At 44.2% G+C, this 18,885-nt stretch overlaps 1 protein-coding gene across 2 annotated transcripts; it reads left to right on the top strand.

Annotated features, from left to right (window-relative positions):
• The first annotated feature begins 537 nt into the window (after positions 1-537).
• On the top strand, positions 538-18,229 carry Npm2 (nucleophosmin/nucleoplasmin 2). Of its 2 annotated transcripts, XM_026397560.1 has the most exons (8): positions 538-592; positions 759-844; positions 972-1,097; positions 14,993-15,092; positions 16,008-16,183; positions 16,414-16,448; positions 18,045-18,078; positions 18,185-18,229. In XM_026397560.1, the coding sequence occupies exons 1-8, from the start codon at positions 538-540 to the stop codon at positions 18,227-18,229; spliced, it is 657 nt and encodes a 218-aa protein (XP_026253345.1). The 2 variants fall into 2 exon arrangements, with proteins under 2 accessions (XP_026253345.1, XP_077648808.1); XM_077792682.1 differs by lacking the exon at positions 972-1,097.
• Positions 18,230-18,885: the final 656 nt, after the last annotated feature.

The raw sequence follows: 18,885 nt of genomic DNA, 5'->3' as shown, positions 1-18,885 counted from the left end.
TGTGGGCATCAAGCCCTCTGGTGAATGGGGACGAGGCTGAAGTCAGTAGGACAACCTATGACCTGAGCAACAGCAAGGTGAGATTCAGGAGGGGCTGAGGAAGGCTGGGACCCAAGGCATGAGTAGCATTAAGCCCAAACTATACATTCTGTTTTCTGAGACCCCCACCCCAATGAGTTCACACACACCCTGGCACCCTCCCACAGGGCTGGGAGGGCTCAAAAAGTGATCTCACAGCAAGCTGGGCTTGACAGAACCGCCTTTCTCTCCCTGGTACTGCTGTTTCGGGTCTGGGCTGTCCTCATCTGTAGGGCCATGGATATTTGTCTATCCTCCAGGAGTTTATAATGAGCCCTTGACCATGGCGCCACTCTTAGGCTGCAACCAAGGCCTCATCACCTAACCCTGCTGGCCCATGGGGCACCACTCAGCTGACAAAGAGTAGTGCTGAGTACCAAGCAGGGTCCCCAGACCTTGACTCACGGCAGGCCCCCTCATTACAGCTGCCCAGCCACGCCCACTGCTCTGCTCAGCGACATGAGTCGCCCCAGCATCAGCAGCACAGCTGAAAAAGCAAAGACCCTGCTCTGGGGTGAGTGAGGGCCAAGAGCAGCCCCGTCCACCCTCCCTGTCCCCAGCAGAGGCGGGATGGAGATGCTGATAACCTTCCCCTGGGGGTGGGCTGCAAGGGAGCTTGGAGAGTTCTCATGGGCTTCCCAGCCCCAGCCCCAGCCCCACCCGTCCCTCTCCCTTGGCAGGTAGTGAACTAAATCTGGAGAGGCGAAGTTGCACCTTCAGACCTCAAGCGGAGAGGAAGGAGAGCTGTAGGCTGTTGCTCAATGCGGTGGGTGCCCCTCAGGGAGGGGAGGAAAGAGGGAACAGAAGGGATTCTCTGTTCCCAGTGAGCGACAGTAGAATTCCAAGATCTGCTCTTGGGGTGATGAAGTGCCTCTGTTTGCCACCACCCTCAGATTTGCCTGGGGGAGAAAGCCAAAGATGAGGTGAACCGTGTGGAGATCGTGCCCCCGACAAACCAGGAAGACAAGAAGACGCAGCCCATCACCATTGCCTCACTGAAGGCTTCGGTCCTACCCATGGTGAGCCTTTTCCCCACAGCTGCCTCCACCCCGCTCAGGACCTCATACACTAAAAGTCCTGCTGTACTGCTGGAGAAGCAATTTAGTCCACCACTCAGAGCCTGCTTTTCATCTCAGCTTCAGGACTTTGGGCAAGTCAAATAACTTCCCTTCAAAAATTCCAGTTTTAAACCAGGCGCAGTGGCACAGGTCTGTAATCCCAGTGGTTTAGGAGGCTGAGACAGGAGGATCGTGAGTTCAAAGCCAGCCTCAGCAACAGAGAGACGCTAAGCAACTCAGTGAAACCCTGTCTCTAAATAAAATACAAAATAGGGTTGGGGATGTGGCTCAGTGGTCAAGTGCCCCTGAGTTCAATTCCCATTACCAGGGGGGAAAAAATTCCAGCTTTAGTTGGGCACACATTTGTAATCCCAGTGCCTAGGGAGGCTCAGGCTGAAGGATGACAAATTCAAGACCTCACTCAGCAACTTTGCAAGACCCTGTCTCAGAAATAAGAAGTGCCCGAAATGTGACTCAAAGAGCTCCCCTGGTTTCTACCACCTCTGTCAGAGAAGGGCAGGTTACAGCTTTAAACTGTTCACTGCTAGTGAAAGAGACACTTGGTACGCATATTGGTTTTATATGCAGAAATTTTCTTGTTTTCTTATTTTTTCCAGTGCCAGGGATAGAACCCAGGGCTTTGTGCATGCTAGGCGAGCACCCTACTCCTGAGCTACAGACCTAGCCCCAGAAGTTCTCTATTTCTAATAATTTATCTTAGCTTTTCTGTACAATTAAGCAGTGTTTGTGAATAATGTCAGTTTTGTTGGTTTTTTTTTTTCCTTATTCTTCTGTAATCCTACTACACCCCTGCACTGGTGAGGGTCTGGGAGGTAATACAGATGGACTTGTGTTCTGATAAATGCAGAGTGGAGAATGATTTACTACACCTAACCACCTTACCACACTGCCCAGGGTTGGTTATTTGCCTGCAGAATGTGGGGCTGACAGGGCCACAGCTCCTTGCAGTTACTCGCTATCAACAGAAAGGATTGAACCATGTGTGACTAGGCCGGGAAAAAGTCCAAAGTGAGTATTCAGATATGGTTTCTATTGATGTGTGCGGCTTTCATAATGCTTTATGAAATGTGAGTTGAACCATCGTTAAATCGGGGATTGTTTGGGATAAATGTAAGAATAGTTTTCTTCCTGATTTTTTGTTGTTGTTTGGTCTGGTTTTTTGTTGTTTTGTTTTTGTTTTTTTGTACTAGGAAATGAATTCAGGGACACTTGAGCACTGAGCCATATCCCAACCTTTTTTTTTTTTTTTTTTTTTTTTTTTTGAGACAGATTCTCACTGAGTTGCTAAGGGCCTTCACTAAGTTACTGAGGCTGGCTTTGAACTTCTGATCTTCCTGCCTCAGCCTCCCAGAGCCACTGAAATTATAGGTGTTCTTCCTGTGTGTTTGTTTGTTTTGTTTTAAATGCTTCTAATGCTCCTTTATTAAGTATGAAGTGTTTGGCATATATCCTTTCCAAGTTAAGAAAGCCTTTGTTTCTTATTAAACAAAGTCCTTTTAAAATTTAAAAATTAAATTTTATCAAATGCTTTTCTATTCTTATGATCCTGGGATTGTTATTCTTTATTCCATTAATATAGAAAATTATATTAATAGAATAATATATGAATCTCTTTACATTCCTGGAATAAACACTACTGGATTACATAACTTCTAGATTTGCTTTGCTAATGTATTATAGAAATATATTTACATATTTACCTTTCTTCTATACTCTTAAATGAGATTGGTCTATAAATTATCTTCTTGGGAATAAGGCATAGTAGCCTCATGAACTGAGGATGAAGTGTTCCCTCCCTCTGTTCCCTGAAACAGTGAGCAAAAGTCTATGCTTAGTAGTCCTTGAATCTTTGGGATTCCCATCTATAAAACTGCCCTCAGACCTACTTTCTTCTCAATCTACAAACACTCCCTAGAGGGTTTCATCCAGTCTCTTCGGTTTAAAAACCCTCTAGACAAATGAAGACTTTGAAACCAGTTTCTGTAAACCCAATATCTATCTATCTATCTATCTATCTATCTATCTATCTATCTATCTATCCTGATCCTATCTCCAACTCAATATATTTAGTAAAAGCCAGGTGTGTGGCTCAAGCTTGTGATCCCAGCTATTTGGGAGGCTGGGGTAGGATGATCACAAGTTCAAGAACACCCTTGGCAATTTAATGAGACCCTATCTCAAAAATAAAAATAAAGAGCTAGGGATGTAGCTTAGTGGTAAAGTGCCCTTAGATGATTCAATTCCCCAGTACCAAATATATATATAATATATATGTACTTACACCAATGTACATATGTATATACCTATATATTTAATAGAAATCTAATAGATCTCCCAAACCTAACATGTGTAAGCCCAAATTCTTGATTTTTATCTGTAATCCCCTGCCCATCTTCTCCCAAATAGCTGTTCTTCCAATTAATCATACAAAATGTCTTTTTGTCTCTCATTCCCTATCTTACCTGCAAACAAACCCTATTGGCTCTACCATTATAATATACCTGAGCCAGTCCTGTCTCGCCACCTTCCAGCTATACCCTGGTACGGGAGACTGCACTTCCTCCTTTATTTTATTATGGGACCTACCAACTGTTCTACCTTCCTTCCCCTACAGTTATTCTCCTGGGGTAGGCACACACAGGGCTGAATCTAGCCCACTGCCTGTTTTGTAAGTAAAGTGCCATTGGAACTCAGCCACACTCCTTCATTTCTATATTGTTCTTGGCTGCTTTGCCTCCATAACAGCAGAGCTGGATAATCTCAACAGAGACCACACAGTTTGCAAAACTAGAATATTACTGAGCTAGGTAGGGTGGTGCATAGCTGTAATCCCAACAACTCAGGGGGCTGAGGTAAGGAGACTGAAAATCCAAGGTCAACCTAGGCAACTTGGTAAGACCCTATCTCAAAATTAAAGTTGGGGGTGGATGTTGGGGATATAGATGGGGGGACAGTGCCCCTGGGTTCCATCCCCAGTACCCCCCCCCCAAAAAAAAAATCTGGCCCCTTACAGAAAGGGCTGATCCATTTTGTACAAAGCTTCCAGAAAGATCCCTCTGTTTGTTTGTTTGTTTATTTATTTATTTATTTATTTATTTATTTATTTTTATTTGCGTGAGTGTGGTGCTGGAGATGGAACCCAGGGCTTCACTGCATGCCAGGCAAGCATCTACCACTGAGCTACACTCCCAGACCTGGAAAGATCCTCTTAAACACAAGTGAGATCATGTTGTGTCAATGGCTTCCCATTCTACTCAGAGTAAGGTTCGAGAGTTTAAGCTGGGCAGGGTAGCACACACCTGTAATTTCAGCAACTCCCTAGGCTGAAGCAGGAAGATCACAAGTTTGAGGCCAGGCTCCAGAATTCATTAAAGCCCTAAGCAACTTAATGAGATGCTGTCTCAAAAATTAAAAAAGGGCTGGGAATGAAGCACCCCTGAGTTCGAATCCTTGTACAAAAAAAAAAAAAAGAAGTCATGTAGCCCAGCTCAAAGCCCTCAGCAACCTCCTTAAACCTGTTCAAACCACATTGGTTTCCTTGACTCTACCTTTGAAATAATTTGGAGCACTCTAACACTGAGCTACATCCTCAGCCCTTTTGTTATTTTGAGACAGGAGCTTGCCAAATGGTAGAGGCTTGCCTAGATCTTGTGACCTTCCTGCCTCAGCCTCCTAAGTCCCTGGGATTATAGGTGTGCTTCCCCATGCCCACCCCCTGAATATCTCTAAAATGCCAAGTGCTCACCCTCCTTAGCATCTTTGCCTTGACTGGTTCCCCCTGTGTGTTCCAGGGCTTGCCTTCCCACTTGAGTCCAGTCTTGGTTCCCATGTCATCTCATCTGGGAGGTCTTTCTTGACCACGAGCAGCATGGCCTCTTCCTGCCTCACCCATGAGTCCCCCCACCCACACACACACACCATGGGACCCATCACTAGCATCAGTTTTCATTTGTGCACTGTCTTTCTCCCCAACCAGAATGTAAGTTCCAAGAGAGCAGGGTTTGTCCTGTTTAGTGTGCTGCATTATCTGTGAAGCCTACGTAATAGTGCCTGCCATAGCGTAGGCATTCCATGTACCATGAATGAGTAATTAAAAGAATGAATTATATAGAATTGGTATGATTTTAAGCTATTATAATTTATCTAATGGATCCACCCAAATGTTTTTATTTCTTTGAATCAGTTTGTCAGCTTTATTGAGGTAGAATTCATGTCATGCCATTTAACAGTGTTAAGTGCACAACTGGATGTGTGTGTGAATGGTTTAATTGTGTGGCCACAACCACAATCAAGGTAGAGAAAATTCCCATCACTTTCCAAAACTTCCCTCTGCCTCTTTGATAGCCCTTTCCACCCATGCCTGACTCTGTCAACCATGGATCTACTTTCTACCACTGTGTTCTTCATTTTCCAGAATTTAACTTAAATGAAATCGCGTAGTATGTAGTCCCTTGTGCCAGATTCTTTCATTTGTCGTAATGCTTTTGAGATTTATCCGTATTGGTAAACAGTCACGTGCTCCTTTCTGTGTTGGAGTAGCACGCCATGCTATGGCTCCATGTCATATTTGTTGAATAACCTATTTAGGAACATCTGGGTGGTTCCCAGTGTTAAACTATCATGAATAAAAAATGTCATGACTATTCGAGTGTAAGTCTTTGGGAAAATGTTCCATTTAGCTTGAGCACAATGGTGGAAGTGAATCACTGGCTCCTATAATAAGCATATATTCAACTTTATACCAAATGGCCAGTTTATTTTCCAAATTGCTGTGTGATTCTTGCCTTCCTACCAGCAAAGTTTAAGGAATCCAGTTGTCCCTTTTTACAACATACCTCTCACAGCTCGTGTCTCTGTTGGGCATTTGTCTATCTTCCTTGGAGAATTATTGATTCAAGTCTTCGTTGTTTTTTTTTTTTCCCCTTTGGGTTTCAGGTCAATTATTTTAAGATTTGTCTTTCTGCTGTAGTTATGCTAGTTCTTTCTATCCCTTATTATATGATTTGCAGTATTTTGTTCCATTCTATAGATTTTCTTTTCACTTTCCTGCTATTATTTGCAACAGAAAAGTTTTTAATTTTTATAGAGTCTAATTTATTTTTGTTTCTTATGTTGCTTGTACCTTTGGGGTTGAATCTAAAAACTATTGCCTAGTCCAAGGTCACAAAAATTTAAACCTACAACTTCTTCTAGGAGCTTTAGAGTTTTAGTTCTTATATCTAAGTCTGTGATCCATTTTGAGTTAATTTTTGTATATGATGTGAGGTACACAGGTGGGATTTTTTGTGTGTGTGGGTATGTGGTCCTGGGGCTTGAACCTAGGAGTTAGCACATGCTAGGCAAGTGCTCACTGAGTTACATTTCCACCATTTTTATTTTGAAACAGCATTTCACTAAGTTGTCCCAGATGGCCTTGAACTATATAATTCTCCTGCCTCAGCCTCCTGTGTAGCTGGGATTTCAGGCATGTGCTATGGCCCTGGCCAGACGGGCTTTTTAAATTTTATTTTGTGATTGTTCATAACTAGTCTACAGCTATACAATTAGTTTTATATCATATGTCTTTGCTAAATTTATAATTTATATATTAGTTCCTTTGAATTTATGTATATATCCGTGTCATCTGTGAATAAAAGTTTAACTCCTTTAGTTTCCGTATGCACACCTCTGTGCCTCTGTGTGAATTTCTGGCCAAACTTCACTGATTGGGACCTTGAGTATATTGTTGACTAGAAATGGCAAGAGCAGGACCATCCTTGCCTTGTTCCAGGTCTTCGGGGAAAGGCAAGCCATCTTCCCAAGATGTCCTGTACCAGGTTGAAGATGTTCCAACTATCCTACTCTTCTGAGATATTTTATCATACTTGGCTATTCAATTTTGCCAAAGTATTCCTTTCTGTATTGAGGTGATATTTTCCCTCCTTTGTTCTGTTATTTGGCAAATTAAATTCGATTTTCAGTCCATTATATTTATTGATCACTGTACTTTCCTGGAATGAGCCCCATTTGTCATATTATCCTTCTCTTTATTGCTGGATTCTATTTGCTAATATTTTATTAAGGATATTTGTGTCTGTTGATGAGCAACATTGTCTGTAGTTTCTTTTTTTCATCTGGTTTTAGTATCAGGCTAATGCTGGCCTCCAAATGACAGGGTATTATCTCCTTTTCTGTTTTTCTGGAACAGTTCATATAAATTTGGTAGAATGCATTATTGAAACAATCTGGTTAACTTGTATATGTGTGAGAGGGAGAGAGACACAGGGTCCAACTCTGTTGCCCAGGCTGGCCATGAACCCGGGCTCAAGTGACCCTCCTGCCACAGCCTCCCAAGTAGCCAGAACTACAGATGTGTGCTGCTGCACTTGGCTCTGACATTTAACAGGCTAAAGGGCTCTCATGGATACAGGACTGTTTTTTGAGTTGTAGGTCTTTTCATGACAGGGCTTCATTGTGTCTTTTTTTTTTTAAGAGAGAGAGAGAGAGAGAGAGAGAGAGAGAGAATGAATGAGAATTTTAATATTTATTTTTTTAGTTTTTCCGCAGACACAACATCTTTGTTGGTATGTGGTGCTGAGGATCGAACCCGGGCTGCACGCATGCCAGGCGAGCACGCTACCTTGAGCCACATCCCCAGCCCTCATTGTGTCTTTTAAGAAAATTTTTCATTTCATCTAATTTGTCAGATTTCTTGGTGTAAAGTTGTTCGTGACATTCCTTTGTTTTGTTTCTGTTAGCTGTAATGACATCTGCTCTTTGGCTTCTGATATTGGTAACTTGTTTTTCTCCTTTTTTAAAGCTTGTCCAGAGATTTAATAGTTTTACTAATTTCCTTCAAAAACTACTTTTTGCGGGGCTGGGGCTCAGTGGTGGAGCGCTTGCCTAGCATGTGTGAGGTACTGGTTCAATCCTTCAAACTTACAAAATAAATTAATAAACAAAGATATTGAGTGTCCCTCTAAAACTAACAGATTTTTTTTTTAAAACTAGCTTTTGGTCCCATCAATTTTCTGTTTATCTCCTTTCATATTTTTATTTCCTTCTCTGTTTTGGATTGAGTTTTCCTTTTTGTGGGTGTGGGGGTGTGTGTGTTGGCACTGGGGACTGAACTCAAGGTGTTTAATCCCTGAGCTACATCTCCAGCCCTTTTTAGTTTTCATTTTGAGACAGGGTCTTGCTAAATTGCTGAGGCTGGCCTCAAACTTGTGATCTTCCTGCTTTGCCTCCCAGGTCACTGGGATTACAGGCACGCGCCACCCCACTCGAATTCGCTTACTCTTGTTGTAGTTTTTGTTTTGTTTTGTTTGCAGTGCTGGGGCTTGAACCCAGGGCCTCACATGTGGTAGGCAAGTACTCTATCACTGAGCTACATCCCTATCTCTGCTCTGCCTTTTTTATAGTTTATAAAGGGAAAAACAGCCAGGCACGATGGCACACACCTGTAATCCCAGTGGCTCCAGAGGCTGAGACAGGAGGATCGCAAGTTCAAAGCCAGCCTCAACAAAAGGGAGGCACTAAGCAACTCAGTGAGACCCTGTCTCTAAATAAAATACAAAATAGGGCTGGGGATGTGGCTCAGGGGTGGAGTGCCCCTGAATATAAAAGGAAAAACATATTTGTGTGTATACATACATATATATTTACATATACACATATATATACAAATGTATATACATATATACTCTACCATATAATATATTATACTATGTATTAGGTATATTTAGGTCTTCTTTTTATAATACAAGCATTTCAGGCCATGATGTTCTTCTAAGAATCTTTCTAGCTTCAATACATTTTGATAAGTATTGTTTTCATTTTCATTTAGTTCAAATCATTACCACTTTCCTTCATCAGCCCCTGAAGTATTTTATGAATGTGTATATTTTTAAATTTCCAAATAATTAGGCATCTTCTATGATGCTTCAGTTGTTTCATAGCTTAATACCATTGGGTTCTGAGAATGTAATGGGTAAGAATTCAATCTAAAATGTAGTGACTTGTTTTGTAGCCAGAATATATTCTGTCTTGATGAATATTTTGTTTACACTAAAATGAAAAATATGTGTGTTGTGTTGGAGGTGAATTGCTCTAGATCAAGTTAGATAACAGTTCTGTTTATTTTATACAAATAGGCAGGCATGGTATCTCACACCTTTAATCCCAGTGACTCAGGAGGCTGAGGGAGGAGGATCACAAGTTCAAGACCAGCCTTAGAAACTCGAATAAAAAAAGGGCTAGGGATGTGGCTCTATAGTAACATGCCCTGGGTTCAATCTCCAGTAGCTGTACCCAACAAAAATAGTCAATATCTTTTTTGTTGAGTGCTGGGGCTCAAGACGAGAGCCTCACATATACATGTCATTGAGTCCACCACTGAGCTACATCCCCAGCCTTAATATAGATCTTTTGATTAGTGTTTATGTGGTGTATTCTTCCTATTCTTTTCCATTATCATTTTAATTTATGAGTTACTTAGGACCTCACTTTTGCTGAGGCTGGCTTTGAACTCACAATCCTCCTGCCTTAGCCTCCCGAGCCACTGGGATTACAGGTGTGCACCACCGTACCTGACATCATTTTACTTTTACTCTCTATATCTTTATACATAAAGTGGGTTTCTGTGAGATAGCATATAAGTGAGTTTTACTCTTTTATCCAGTTAGATGTCCTTCCCTCCCCCTGTACTGAGGATTGAACCTAGGGGCACTCTACCACTACTTATAGTCCTAGATCTTTTTATTTTTTATTTCAACTCAGAATCTAAGTTGCACAGGATGGTCTCAGTCTTGGGATCCTCCTGCCCCAGCCTTCCAAATAGTTGAGATTACAGGTGAGTGTCACTAATCCTAGCCTATACCATCAACATCTCACATAATTTATCAACCTGGGTGTAAATGTATCATGTTGCTATTTGTTTTCCTCCATCTATTTTCCTTTCTTCCTCTCCTAGCCTTCTTCTTTGAATTAACTAAATAGTTTTCATGAATTTTTTTTTTTTCCAGTGCTGGGAATCAAACTCAGAGCATCAAGCAGGCCAGCCAAGCTCTCTGCCACTGAGCCATATCCCTGGCCCTTTTATGATTTTTTTTTTTAAGCTGCCTGTGTAGGCCAAGCACAGTGGTGCATGCCTTTGATCCCAGTGGCTTGGCGGGGTGGAGGCAGGAGGATCCTGAGTTCAAAGTCAGCCTCAGCAATTTAGCGAGTCACTAAGCACTCATTGAGACCCTGTCTAATAAAATACAAAATAGGGCTGAGCATGTGGCTCAGTGGTCGAGTGCCCCTGAGTTCAATCCCTGGTACAGAGAGAGAGAGAGAGAGAGAGAGAGAGGGAGGGAGGGAGGGGGGGGCTGCCTGTGTAGTTATATTATAGATGGACACAATACCTTTGTTTTGTATGTGATGCTAAGGATCAAACCCAATGCCTCACATGGGCTAGGCAGGTGCTCTACTACTGAACCACAACCTCGGGCAATGATTAAACTATTATCTCTACCATTAGCCTCTTAGCTATACGTAATCATTTTTTCTGTGTGTGTGTGTGTGGCTGTTTTAGGATTTACAATGTGCATCTTTAATTTACAATAATCTACCTCCAAATAATATTCTTCCTGTTAATGTACTCTAAAAGACTATTACTGGTGAGCATGGTGGGTGGTGTTATGCCTGTAACCCCAGCTACTCGGGAGGCTGAGGCAAGAGAATCATAAATTCAAGGCCAGCCTCAGCAATTTAGTGACATTTTGTCTCAAAATAAGAAATGAGAAAGAGGGCTAAGGCTTGGCCCAGTGGTACACACCTGTAATCCCAGAGATTAAAGAGGCTGAGGCAGGAGCTTAATAAATTTGAGGTCAGTCTCAGCAACATAGTGAGACCCTGTCTCAGAAATAAAATAAAAAGAACTAAAGATGTAGCTCAGAGATAGAACATTCCTGGTTTCAACACCACTTTCTACTGCAATTTTAAAAAAGAAGGAGGAGGAGGAGGAGGTTAGCTCAGCCTATTTCCATCTCCTACCTCCTGTCTTCTGAGGTATTATAACAACTTTTACCTGTCAACAAAGGCTATAAATTCTATACTGCACTGTTACATTGTTTTACTGTTACATTGTTTTAAAGGCTCTAAGGGGATTATAAATTAAAGTATCTCATTTCTAGTATTTGTTTACATATGTACCATTTTGGATACTTTTCATTCCTTTGCATAGATTCATGTTTCCATGTTGTAACATTTTCTTCTGCTTCAAGGACTTGAAAAATTCTTGTATTGTAGGTCTGCTTCTGATGAGTTCTCTCAGCCTTTGTTGTCTGAATTTTCATCTTGCTTGTTCTTTCTTTTTTTCTAACATGGGATTGAACTCAGGGGCACTTGACCACTGAGCCATATCCCCAGCTCTATTTTGTATTTTATTTAGAGACAGGGTCTCACTGAGTTGCTTAACGCCTCGCTTTTGCTGAGGCTGGCTTTGAACTCGCTTTACTCCTGCCTCAGCCTCCTGAGCTGCTGGGATCATAGGCGTTCGCCACCATGCCTGGATCATTCACCTTACTTTTGAAAGACATTTTAGGTCAAAGCTAGGCATGGTGGCACACACCTGTAATCCCAGCAGCTTTAAATAAAATAGGGATGGGCGTGACTCAGTGGTAAGGGCCCCTGAGTTCAATCCTCAGTACCTCCCCCCCCAAAAAAAAAATTTAGTTTGAAATTTTTTTTCCCTTTCAATACTTGAAAAACTTTGCTTCATTTTCTCCTAGTTTGTATTGTCTGGAGAAATCTACTCATATCTTTATCTTCATTCTTTGTAAGTAAAGTCGCCCTCCCCTGCCCACCCACCTGCTTTTAAGATTTTTCATTTTATCATCAGACATGGTGGTACAGCCTATAATCCCATCAACTCAGGAGGCTGAGGCAGGAGGATCCCAAGTTCAAGGCCAGGCTCAGCAATTTAGTGAGACCCTAAACAACTTAGCAAGACCCTGTCTCAAAATAAAAAGGGCAAGGGTTGTAGCTTAGTGGTAAAGCACCCCTGGATTTGATCCCCAGTACAAAAAAAAAAAAAAAAAAAAAGACTATCTATTCTTTGGTATTTGTTGATACCTGACATATAGACAAGTACATGGTGGTATCGTAGGATTCTATGTGTGTCTGCTAAATCAAGTGTATTAAGCATTCAAACCTGCGTTACTTTTTAAATCTCCTTGATCTATCAGTTACCAAAAGAAGTGTGTTAAAATTTGATTATTCTTGTGGATTTTCAGTGGATTCTTATAATTTTATTGTGTGATGTATGTTTATTTTTTAATTAAAATTTTAAAAATAATTGCAAAGTTAGTCCCCAACTTGTAATGGTTCAAATTATAATTTTTCAACTTTACAACACACCATGATTAGATGCATGTTGGACCTTCCCCATTTAGTTTCCCATGTATTAACCTTTCTTTCATATTTTTGTCTTTTGTTTTTTTTATTTTAATTTATAGGATTTTAAAATTTTTTTTAATCTTTCATAGTTTTGAAATCTCTCCTTTACCTCTTACTAGGTAATTAATTAATTATTGGTACCTGGGATTGCACCCAGGGGTCCTTAACCACTGAGATACAGCACCCTTAGCCCTTTTTATTTTTTGCTTCTAGACAGAGCTACACTAAGTTGCTTAGAGCATTTCTAAATTGCTGAGGCTCACTTTGAACTTGCGATCCTCCTGCCTCAGCCTCCCAAGCCACTGGGATTACAAGCATGCACCACCACGCCTGGCTTGTACTGAGTAATTCTTTACAGCATCACTTCATCTTACTAATTCATATATATATTAGTTATAGTTATATAGTTATAGGTGGACTCCATATCTTTACATTTATGTGGTGCTGAGGATCAAACCCAGTGCCTCACGCACACTAGGCGAGAACTATACCTTTGAGCCAGCACCCCAGCCCTATCTTACTAATTCTTGCTTCCACTGGCTTATTCTACTTTTTTACCATTTGATCATTTTATTTTAATGCTCCTATTTTTCATGGCCTTGTGACTGCATTTGCTTCTTACTTTCATGGGTTTTTTTAATGGTTCTGATTCCCACTTTTACATTTATAACCAGGTTTATTTTGAAGTGTTCAGTCATTGTTCTCCTATCTGGACTCCTTGGTTGTACTAACCAGAAGTTCTTTGCCTCTTTCTGCTAATTTCGGCAGGGTTGTTTCTCGTTTGAGTTGTGACTTTTCATGGTGAGCTCATCCTCAGGGGTTTGGTTTGCTTGTTCTGCTCTGAAAGCTCTCCATGTGGCCTGGGCTTGGGAGGTGTTCCAGTGGAGTGGTTTTGTGTTTGCATTACCATTTGCTCTAGAAATATCCCAAGGCTAGGATTTTGTTCCAACTTCCTGCCTGGCAGTACCCACCGTGTGAATGCAGCCTTGGCGGGTGTGAGAGACACGCTAAGGGTTTTTAGGTTCTCCCAGCACTGGTACTTCCGTTATCTTTCTTCAAGTCTGCTAAGTGGGTTTGTTGGTTTTAGGGGGTTGGTTTGGGTTTTTTTTTAGGCCCCAATCCTCAACATTCCCCATAGCCCTTGTGTTAAGACCTCGGAGGGGCCTTCGCCTCCTTGTCGTAGGCTGGAAACATTATTTTTTGGTGGAGCAGTACTGAGTATTGAAGTCAGAGGCACCCAACCACTGAGCCCCAGCCCCAGCCCTATTTTGTATTTTATTTAGAGACAGGGTCTCACTGAGTTGCTTAGCACCTCACTTTTGCTGAGGCTGGCTTTCAACTCACGATCCTCCTGCCTCAGCCTCCTGAGCTCCTGGGATTACAGATGTGCACCACTATGCCTGGCTGGATCACAAACTCTTAAGTGGATCTCTCTAACCCTTAGCTTCCTCTTCTGTAAACAACAGTACTTCTATCATGGGGGTAGGGGGGTAGATTTATGTGGGATAAAGCAAGTAAAATGCTTATCTGTACCTAACACATGGTAGAAGCTCAAAAAATACAAGTTGTTGTTATTCTAGAAGAGTTGGGCCAGGTGCAGTGGTGTGTTCCTTTCGTTCTAACACTCGAGACACTGAGGCAGGAGGATCACTTGAGCCCAGGAATTCAAGGCCAGCCTGGGCAACACAGTGAGACCCCTGTCTCAAAAGAAGAAAGAAAGAAATTTGGGACATTTGGAAAAGTATAGATAATAAATACCGTACTTTCCTCCGACAGTCATCACTAGTTCTTTAACTGTTTCTAACCTTTATTCAGATGTATATCCATATATTTCTCATAAAACCAAAGCTGTACTGCATGTCCCACGTGGCACTTTCACATTTGGTCAACACGTTCCTCAGCTCAGGCTGCCCTAACAAGGTACCAGAGACGGCTTGATTTTTCTCAGTTCTGGAGGTTGGACGTTCAACAGTAGGTGCCCAAGTGGGTGGGGTCTGGTGAGGGTCCTCTCCTTCATGGGCAGCTCCCTTCTCAGTGTGAGAGAAGAGATGAGCCCTCTGGTATCTCTCCTCGTCAGGGCGCCATCTCACCAGAACCCTCCACACCTTTCGCCTCTGGGTCCTAACCATGAATTTGCGCAAAGGAGGTCCCAAGTCAGACCACAGCCTTCAGACTTCTCCAACAGCTGCCCCTCATCTTGGAAGGCAATCTGTGGTCTTGAAGCGAGATTTTAAGGTTCCCATCTTGGACAAGGCCCACCTCAGCAGGAAGGGAGCAGGCACCAAGGTCCACACAGCCCATGAGCGTTTGTGGTGGGAGGAGCATATCTGAGTATTACCAAGGCCAGCCCACAGCAGCTGCCAAACCTCAGTGACCCTGTCTCCTCTGCTCCTGTCCCCACATCCCTTCCACTGCAGGTCGCCATGACAGGAGTAGAATTTTCTCCTCCAGTTACTTTTCACCTCCGGGCTGGCTCAGGGCCTGTGTTTCTCAGTGGCCAGGAATGTTATGAGGTTGGTAAGTATGAGGTTGGTGGGCAAGTTTGAGGGTATGGTGCCAAACAGGACTAGGGACACACTGGGTACTCAGACATTTGAGAGATTCTTGAATTGGGGGACAAAATCCCCAAAGGCAACAGGATCACCTGGAGCCTGAAGTGGAAGGCCACGGCAAGTGTCCTGGCCCCAGGTCCTCTGTGGGCCTCAGCCCCTCATCTGTAGCTTGAGAATGGGGCCTCCCTTGGCTTCATCTTTGAAGAATAGTTTCAAGAATAAATGAGGTGATCAGAAGGAGCACTTAGCAAAACACCTGTACACAGGACCACCCCAGACCTGGCTGCTGGTTCAGTAGGAAGCTGTGCAGTGTAGGAAACAGCTCGGTATAACCTTGTTCCCTTCAAGACCCCTTCCGCTGGCCTCTTCTCTGTCCAGCTGTGCCTCTCTCTCAGGGCACTCTCCTCCCCAAAATCCTCTGGCATCTCCCATTCCCTTAGGCTAAGGGCATTAGTCCACTCATGAGGGTGGAACCCGAAGACCTAATCACCTTCCACTGGGCCCCAGCTCTGCTCTATCCCACCACCTCAACTGTGCCATGCTGGGGACCACGTCACCAGCACTGGAACCTGCTCACCCTCTCTGCCCACCTTCATGCTCGCCCCTACCCCTTCCTAATGGTGTGTGGTCCTCCTGCCTTGCCCTCTTTCTCCCATGCCCACCTTCTGGGGGCTTCCAGGGTCCCACGCCCCACCCTGGCCCCCACTTTGTGGAGGAGAAAGGCCCTGGGCAGTGGGTAGGCTAACACCTTCAGCTCCATGCAGGATCTCCTCAGGACCACACTTGGGGCACAAGTCTTGGGACAGGAGGCAGGTGTCACCCAGCTGCTCAGAAGCTCTGCCACTCCCCTACCCCTGCCCCTTTGCCCACACCATCACAGAAACTTCAGACCTACCCTGGGAAGAAGAGGAGGAGGAGGAAGAGGTGGAGGAGGAAGAGGAGGAAGAAGAGGAAGAAGAGGAAGAGGATGACATCGAGGCAGATGTGTCTCTAGAGGACACACCTGTCAAACAAGTCAAGCGGCCGTCACTGCAGAAGCAGACCAGCGTTGCCAAGGTGGGGGAGGAGCATAGCTGCTCTCACTGAGGTGGGACCCTGCATAGGACCTGGGAGGGACTGGGCTCCAGCATGTGGCCCAGGCTCCCAAAGGAGCCTGTGGGACAGGCCAAGGCTACCGCCACCAAGTCCTGCCAGGTGTTCAGCTGGGACTATGTGGGGCTGGGTAGTCTGCTCCAGCCCTGGGTCCTTCCCTGGCTCTCCTAGTAATGCTTGGTTTTGGTTTCCAGAAAAAAAAGCTGGACAAAGAAGAGGAGACAGAAAGGTAATTCTTTCCATCTATTAAATTCGCCAGAAGTCGTTGGCTGAGGTGTGTTGTGCTAGAAAGAGCAGGCCCAGCAGGCGTGTGCGCAGTGAAGGGACTACCCTCTAAAAGGCATGCAGGTGTTCTCTTCCCCTGCAAGGAATCCTGTTCAAGATGTGGGAGAGGGGCTGGGGCGGGGGCTCGGCGGTAGAGCGCTGCTTGCCTAGCATGTGCGAGGCCCTGGGTTCCATCTTCAGCACCACATAGAAATAAAGGTATTGTGTGCAACTACAACTAAAAAATAATTTTAAAAAATATGAGAGAAATTATACCCATGGCACGATTCAAATACTAGTATTCAAATACCATCGGGGCATTATTCAAATACTAGTGAAAGCAGCCAGGCATAGTGGCACACAGCTATAATCCTAGCAGCTCAGGAGGCTGGGGCAGGAGGCTTGCAAGTTCAAAGCCAGCCTCAGCTGCTTAGCGGGGGCCCTAAGTAACTCACTGAGACTCTGTCTCTAAATAGAATACAAAAAGGGGCTGGGCATGTGGCTCCATGGTTAAGTGTCTCTGGGTTCAATCCCAGGTCCAAAAATAAAATAAAACTAGTGGAAAAATGCAAGCACTATAAATGTCTACTAAGATAAAAGTTAACTAAATGATGCTCCCTCTTTCCCTTTCTCTCTTTTTTTTTTTTTTCTTTTGATCCTGAGGAGTGAACCACCGGTACTCTACCACCTCAGAGCTCCACCACATCCCTTTTTTATTTTATTTTAGAGAGTACTGGGGACAGAACCCAGAGGCATCTTTTACCACTGAGCCACATCCCCAGCCCTTTTTTATTCCTTAAGACAGGGTCACACACAAAAAAAGGGGGGTCTCACTAAGTTGCTGAGGCTGGCCTCAAACTTGTGATTCTCCTATCTCGGCTTCCCAAGTAGCTGGGATCACAGGCATGCGCTACCATGCCTAGCCACATAATGCTTTTGAAACTTATAACAAGAGAAAGTATTGATAGTTCAAAGAAGAGGATATCAAACTATTTTTATCTTATTTCACATAGTTTTAGAAAGTTTACAGAAAAAGTATACTGAAGTGTTACTATTGGTGGGAAGTAAAGAAAATTATAAATAACTTATTCTTATTTTTAAAAAAATTTTTTAGTTGTAGGTGGAAACAATGCCTTTATTTTTATTTATTTATTTTCATGTGGTCCTGAGGATCAAACCCAGTGCCTCACCCATGCTAGATGAGCATTCTACCACCAAGCCACGACCCCACCCCCTATTCTTTTATTTATGTGTGATGCAGTTAGAATTATTTTTATATTTTTATATTATCCTGGGAAAGGCAGGAGGACAGGGCCATGCAGTGGTCATTCAGGCCACTTCCCTGCTGTCAGAAGAAAAAAAAAAGGTTGTTTAATAAAAATGGACAGGCAGGACCCTGGTGGTAGCCAGGGTGCAATGGACCCAGTAGCTTCACCTCCCCTGGCCCAGGCCCCTGTCTCCTGGAACCATTCCGGCTCAGGAGGACCCAAGCTCCTGGCATCAGGCTGAGCTCTCTTGCCCACCTGTGACCCCAATTCTTGCCAACCCCACCCTATTCCAGGTCCAGCCTTCCAGAGAAGAGCCCTGTAAGAAAGGTGAGTGGCAGCAGGTGAGGCTGGCCTCCGGGGAGCCTCTGGGTTCTGGGAGGCTGCCCAGGCCAGAGAAGAAAGTGGAGACGGGAGCTTTCCCTCATCTTCACAGGCCAAACCCACAGTCAGATCTAAGAAGCTGGGTTCCAAGAAGTGAGGAGCCAGGATGGCCTCGCCCCAGTGACGGAAGAAGGGCCGCAAGCCCACCGCACAGAGGGTCTTCCTCCCTCTGTGCGCTGGGTGCAGATGTCCCCTTACCAGCCCCCTTCACCTGAGCCTCAATGTGACAGAGTGTTGTGAGGGCCCCACGGGAGCCTCGCACCCTGAGCCCTGCGGTCTCGAGAGGCCCTGGAGAGAAGAGTGCGAGAGCACAGGGCCACAATAAAGTTTGCTTTGTCAGGACCTCTCTCCTCTTTCTTGGGTCAGACTCCCCGGCTACAGCTGTCCATGTGCCCAGTAGAGGGCAGCCTCGAGCAGCACACAGGCCCTGAGGGTGCCCAGGGCACTGGGGCCAGGCCCTCAGCCTGCCAGCTGCGCAGAGCTTCAGGATTTACCTGCTTGTGCTACCAAGAAGGGCCTGTCCCCAGGGCCCCAACTCTCTTCCTCCCCCTGCCCTCCTCCTGTCAGGCAGCTGTCAAATGTACAGAGTACCCACGGGAGTGGGGGGAGCAGCTCAGGGGGCCTTACTCTCTCGGCCTTCTTCTGGGAGGGTGCTGAGCCCCATGGGCCACTTGAACAAGGCCCAGAAAGTGTTGGAGTGAAGCCAATAGACAGCAGGGAAGTGGCCTGAATGACCACTGCATGGCCCTGTCC

The sequence above is a fragment of the Urocitellus parryii genome, chromosome 14 (genome assembly GCF_045843805.1).
Source record: "Urocitellus parryii isolate mUroPar1 chromosome 14, mUroPar1.hap1, whole genome shotgun sequence".
In the NCBI taxonomy this organism is placed as follows: domain Eukaryota; kingdom Metazoa; phylum Chordata; class Mammalia; order Rodentia; family Sciuridae; genus Urocitellus; species Urocitellus parryii.
This window is presented reverse-complemented; position numbering and strand designations above follow the sequence as displayed.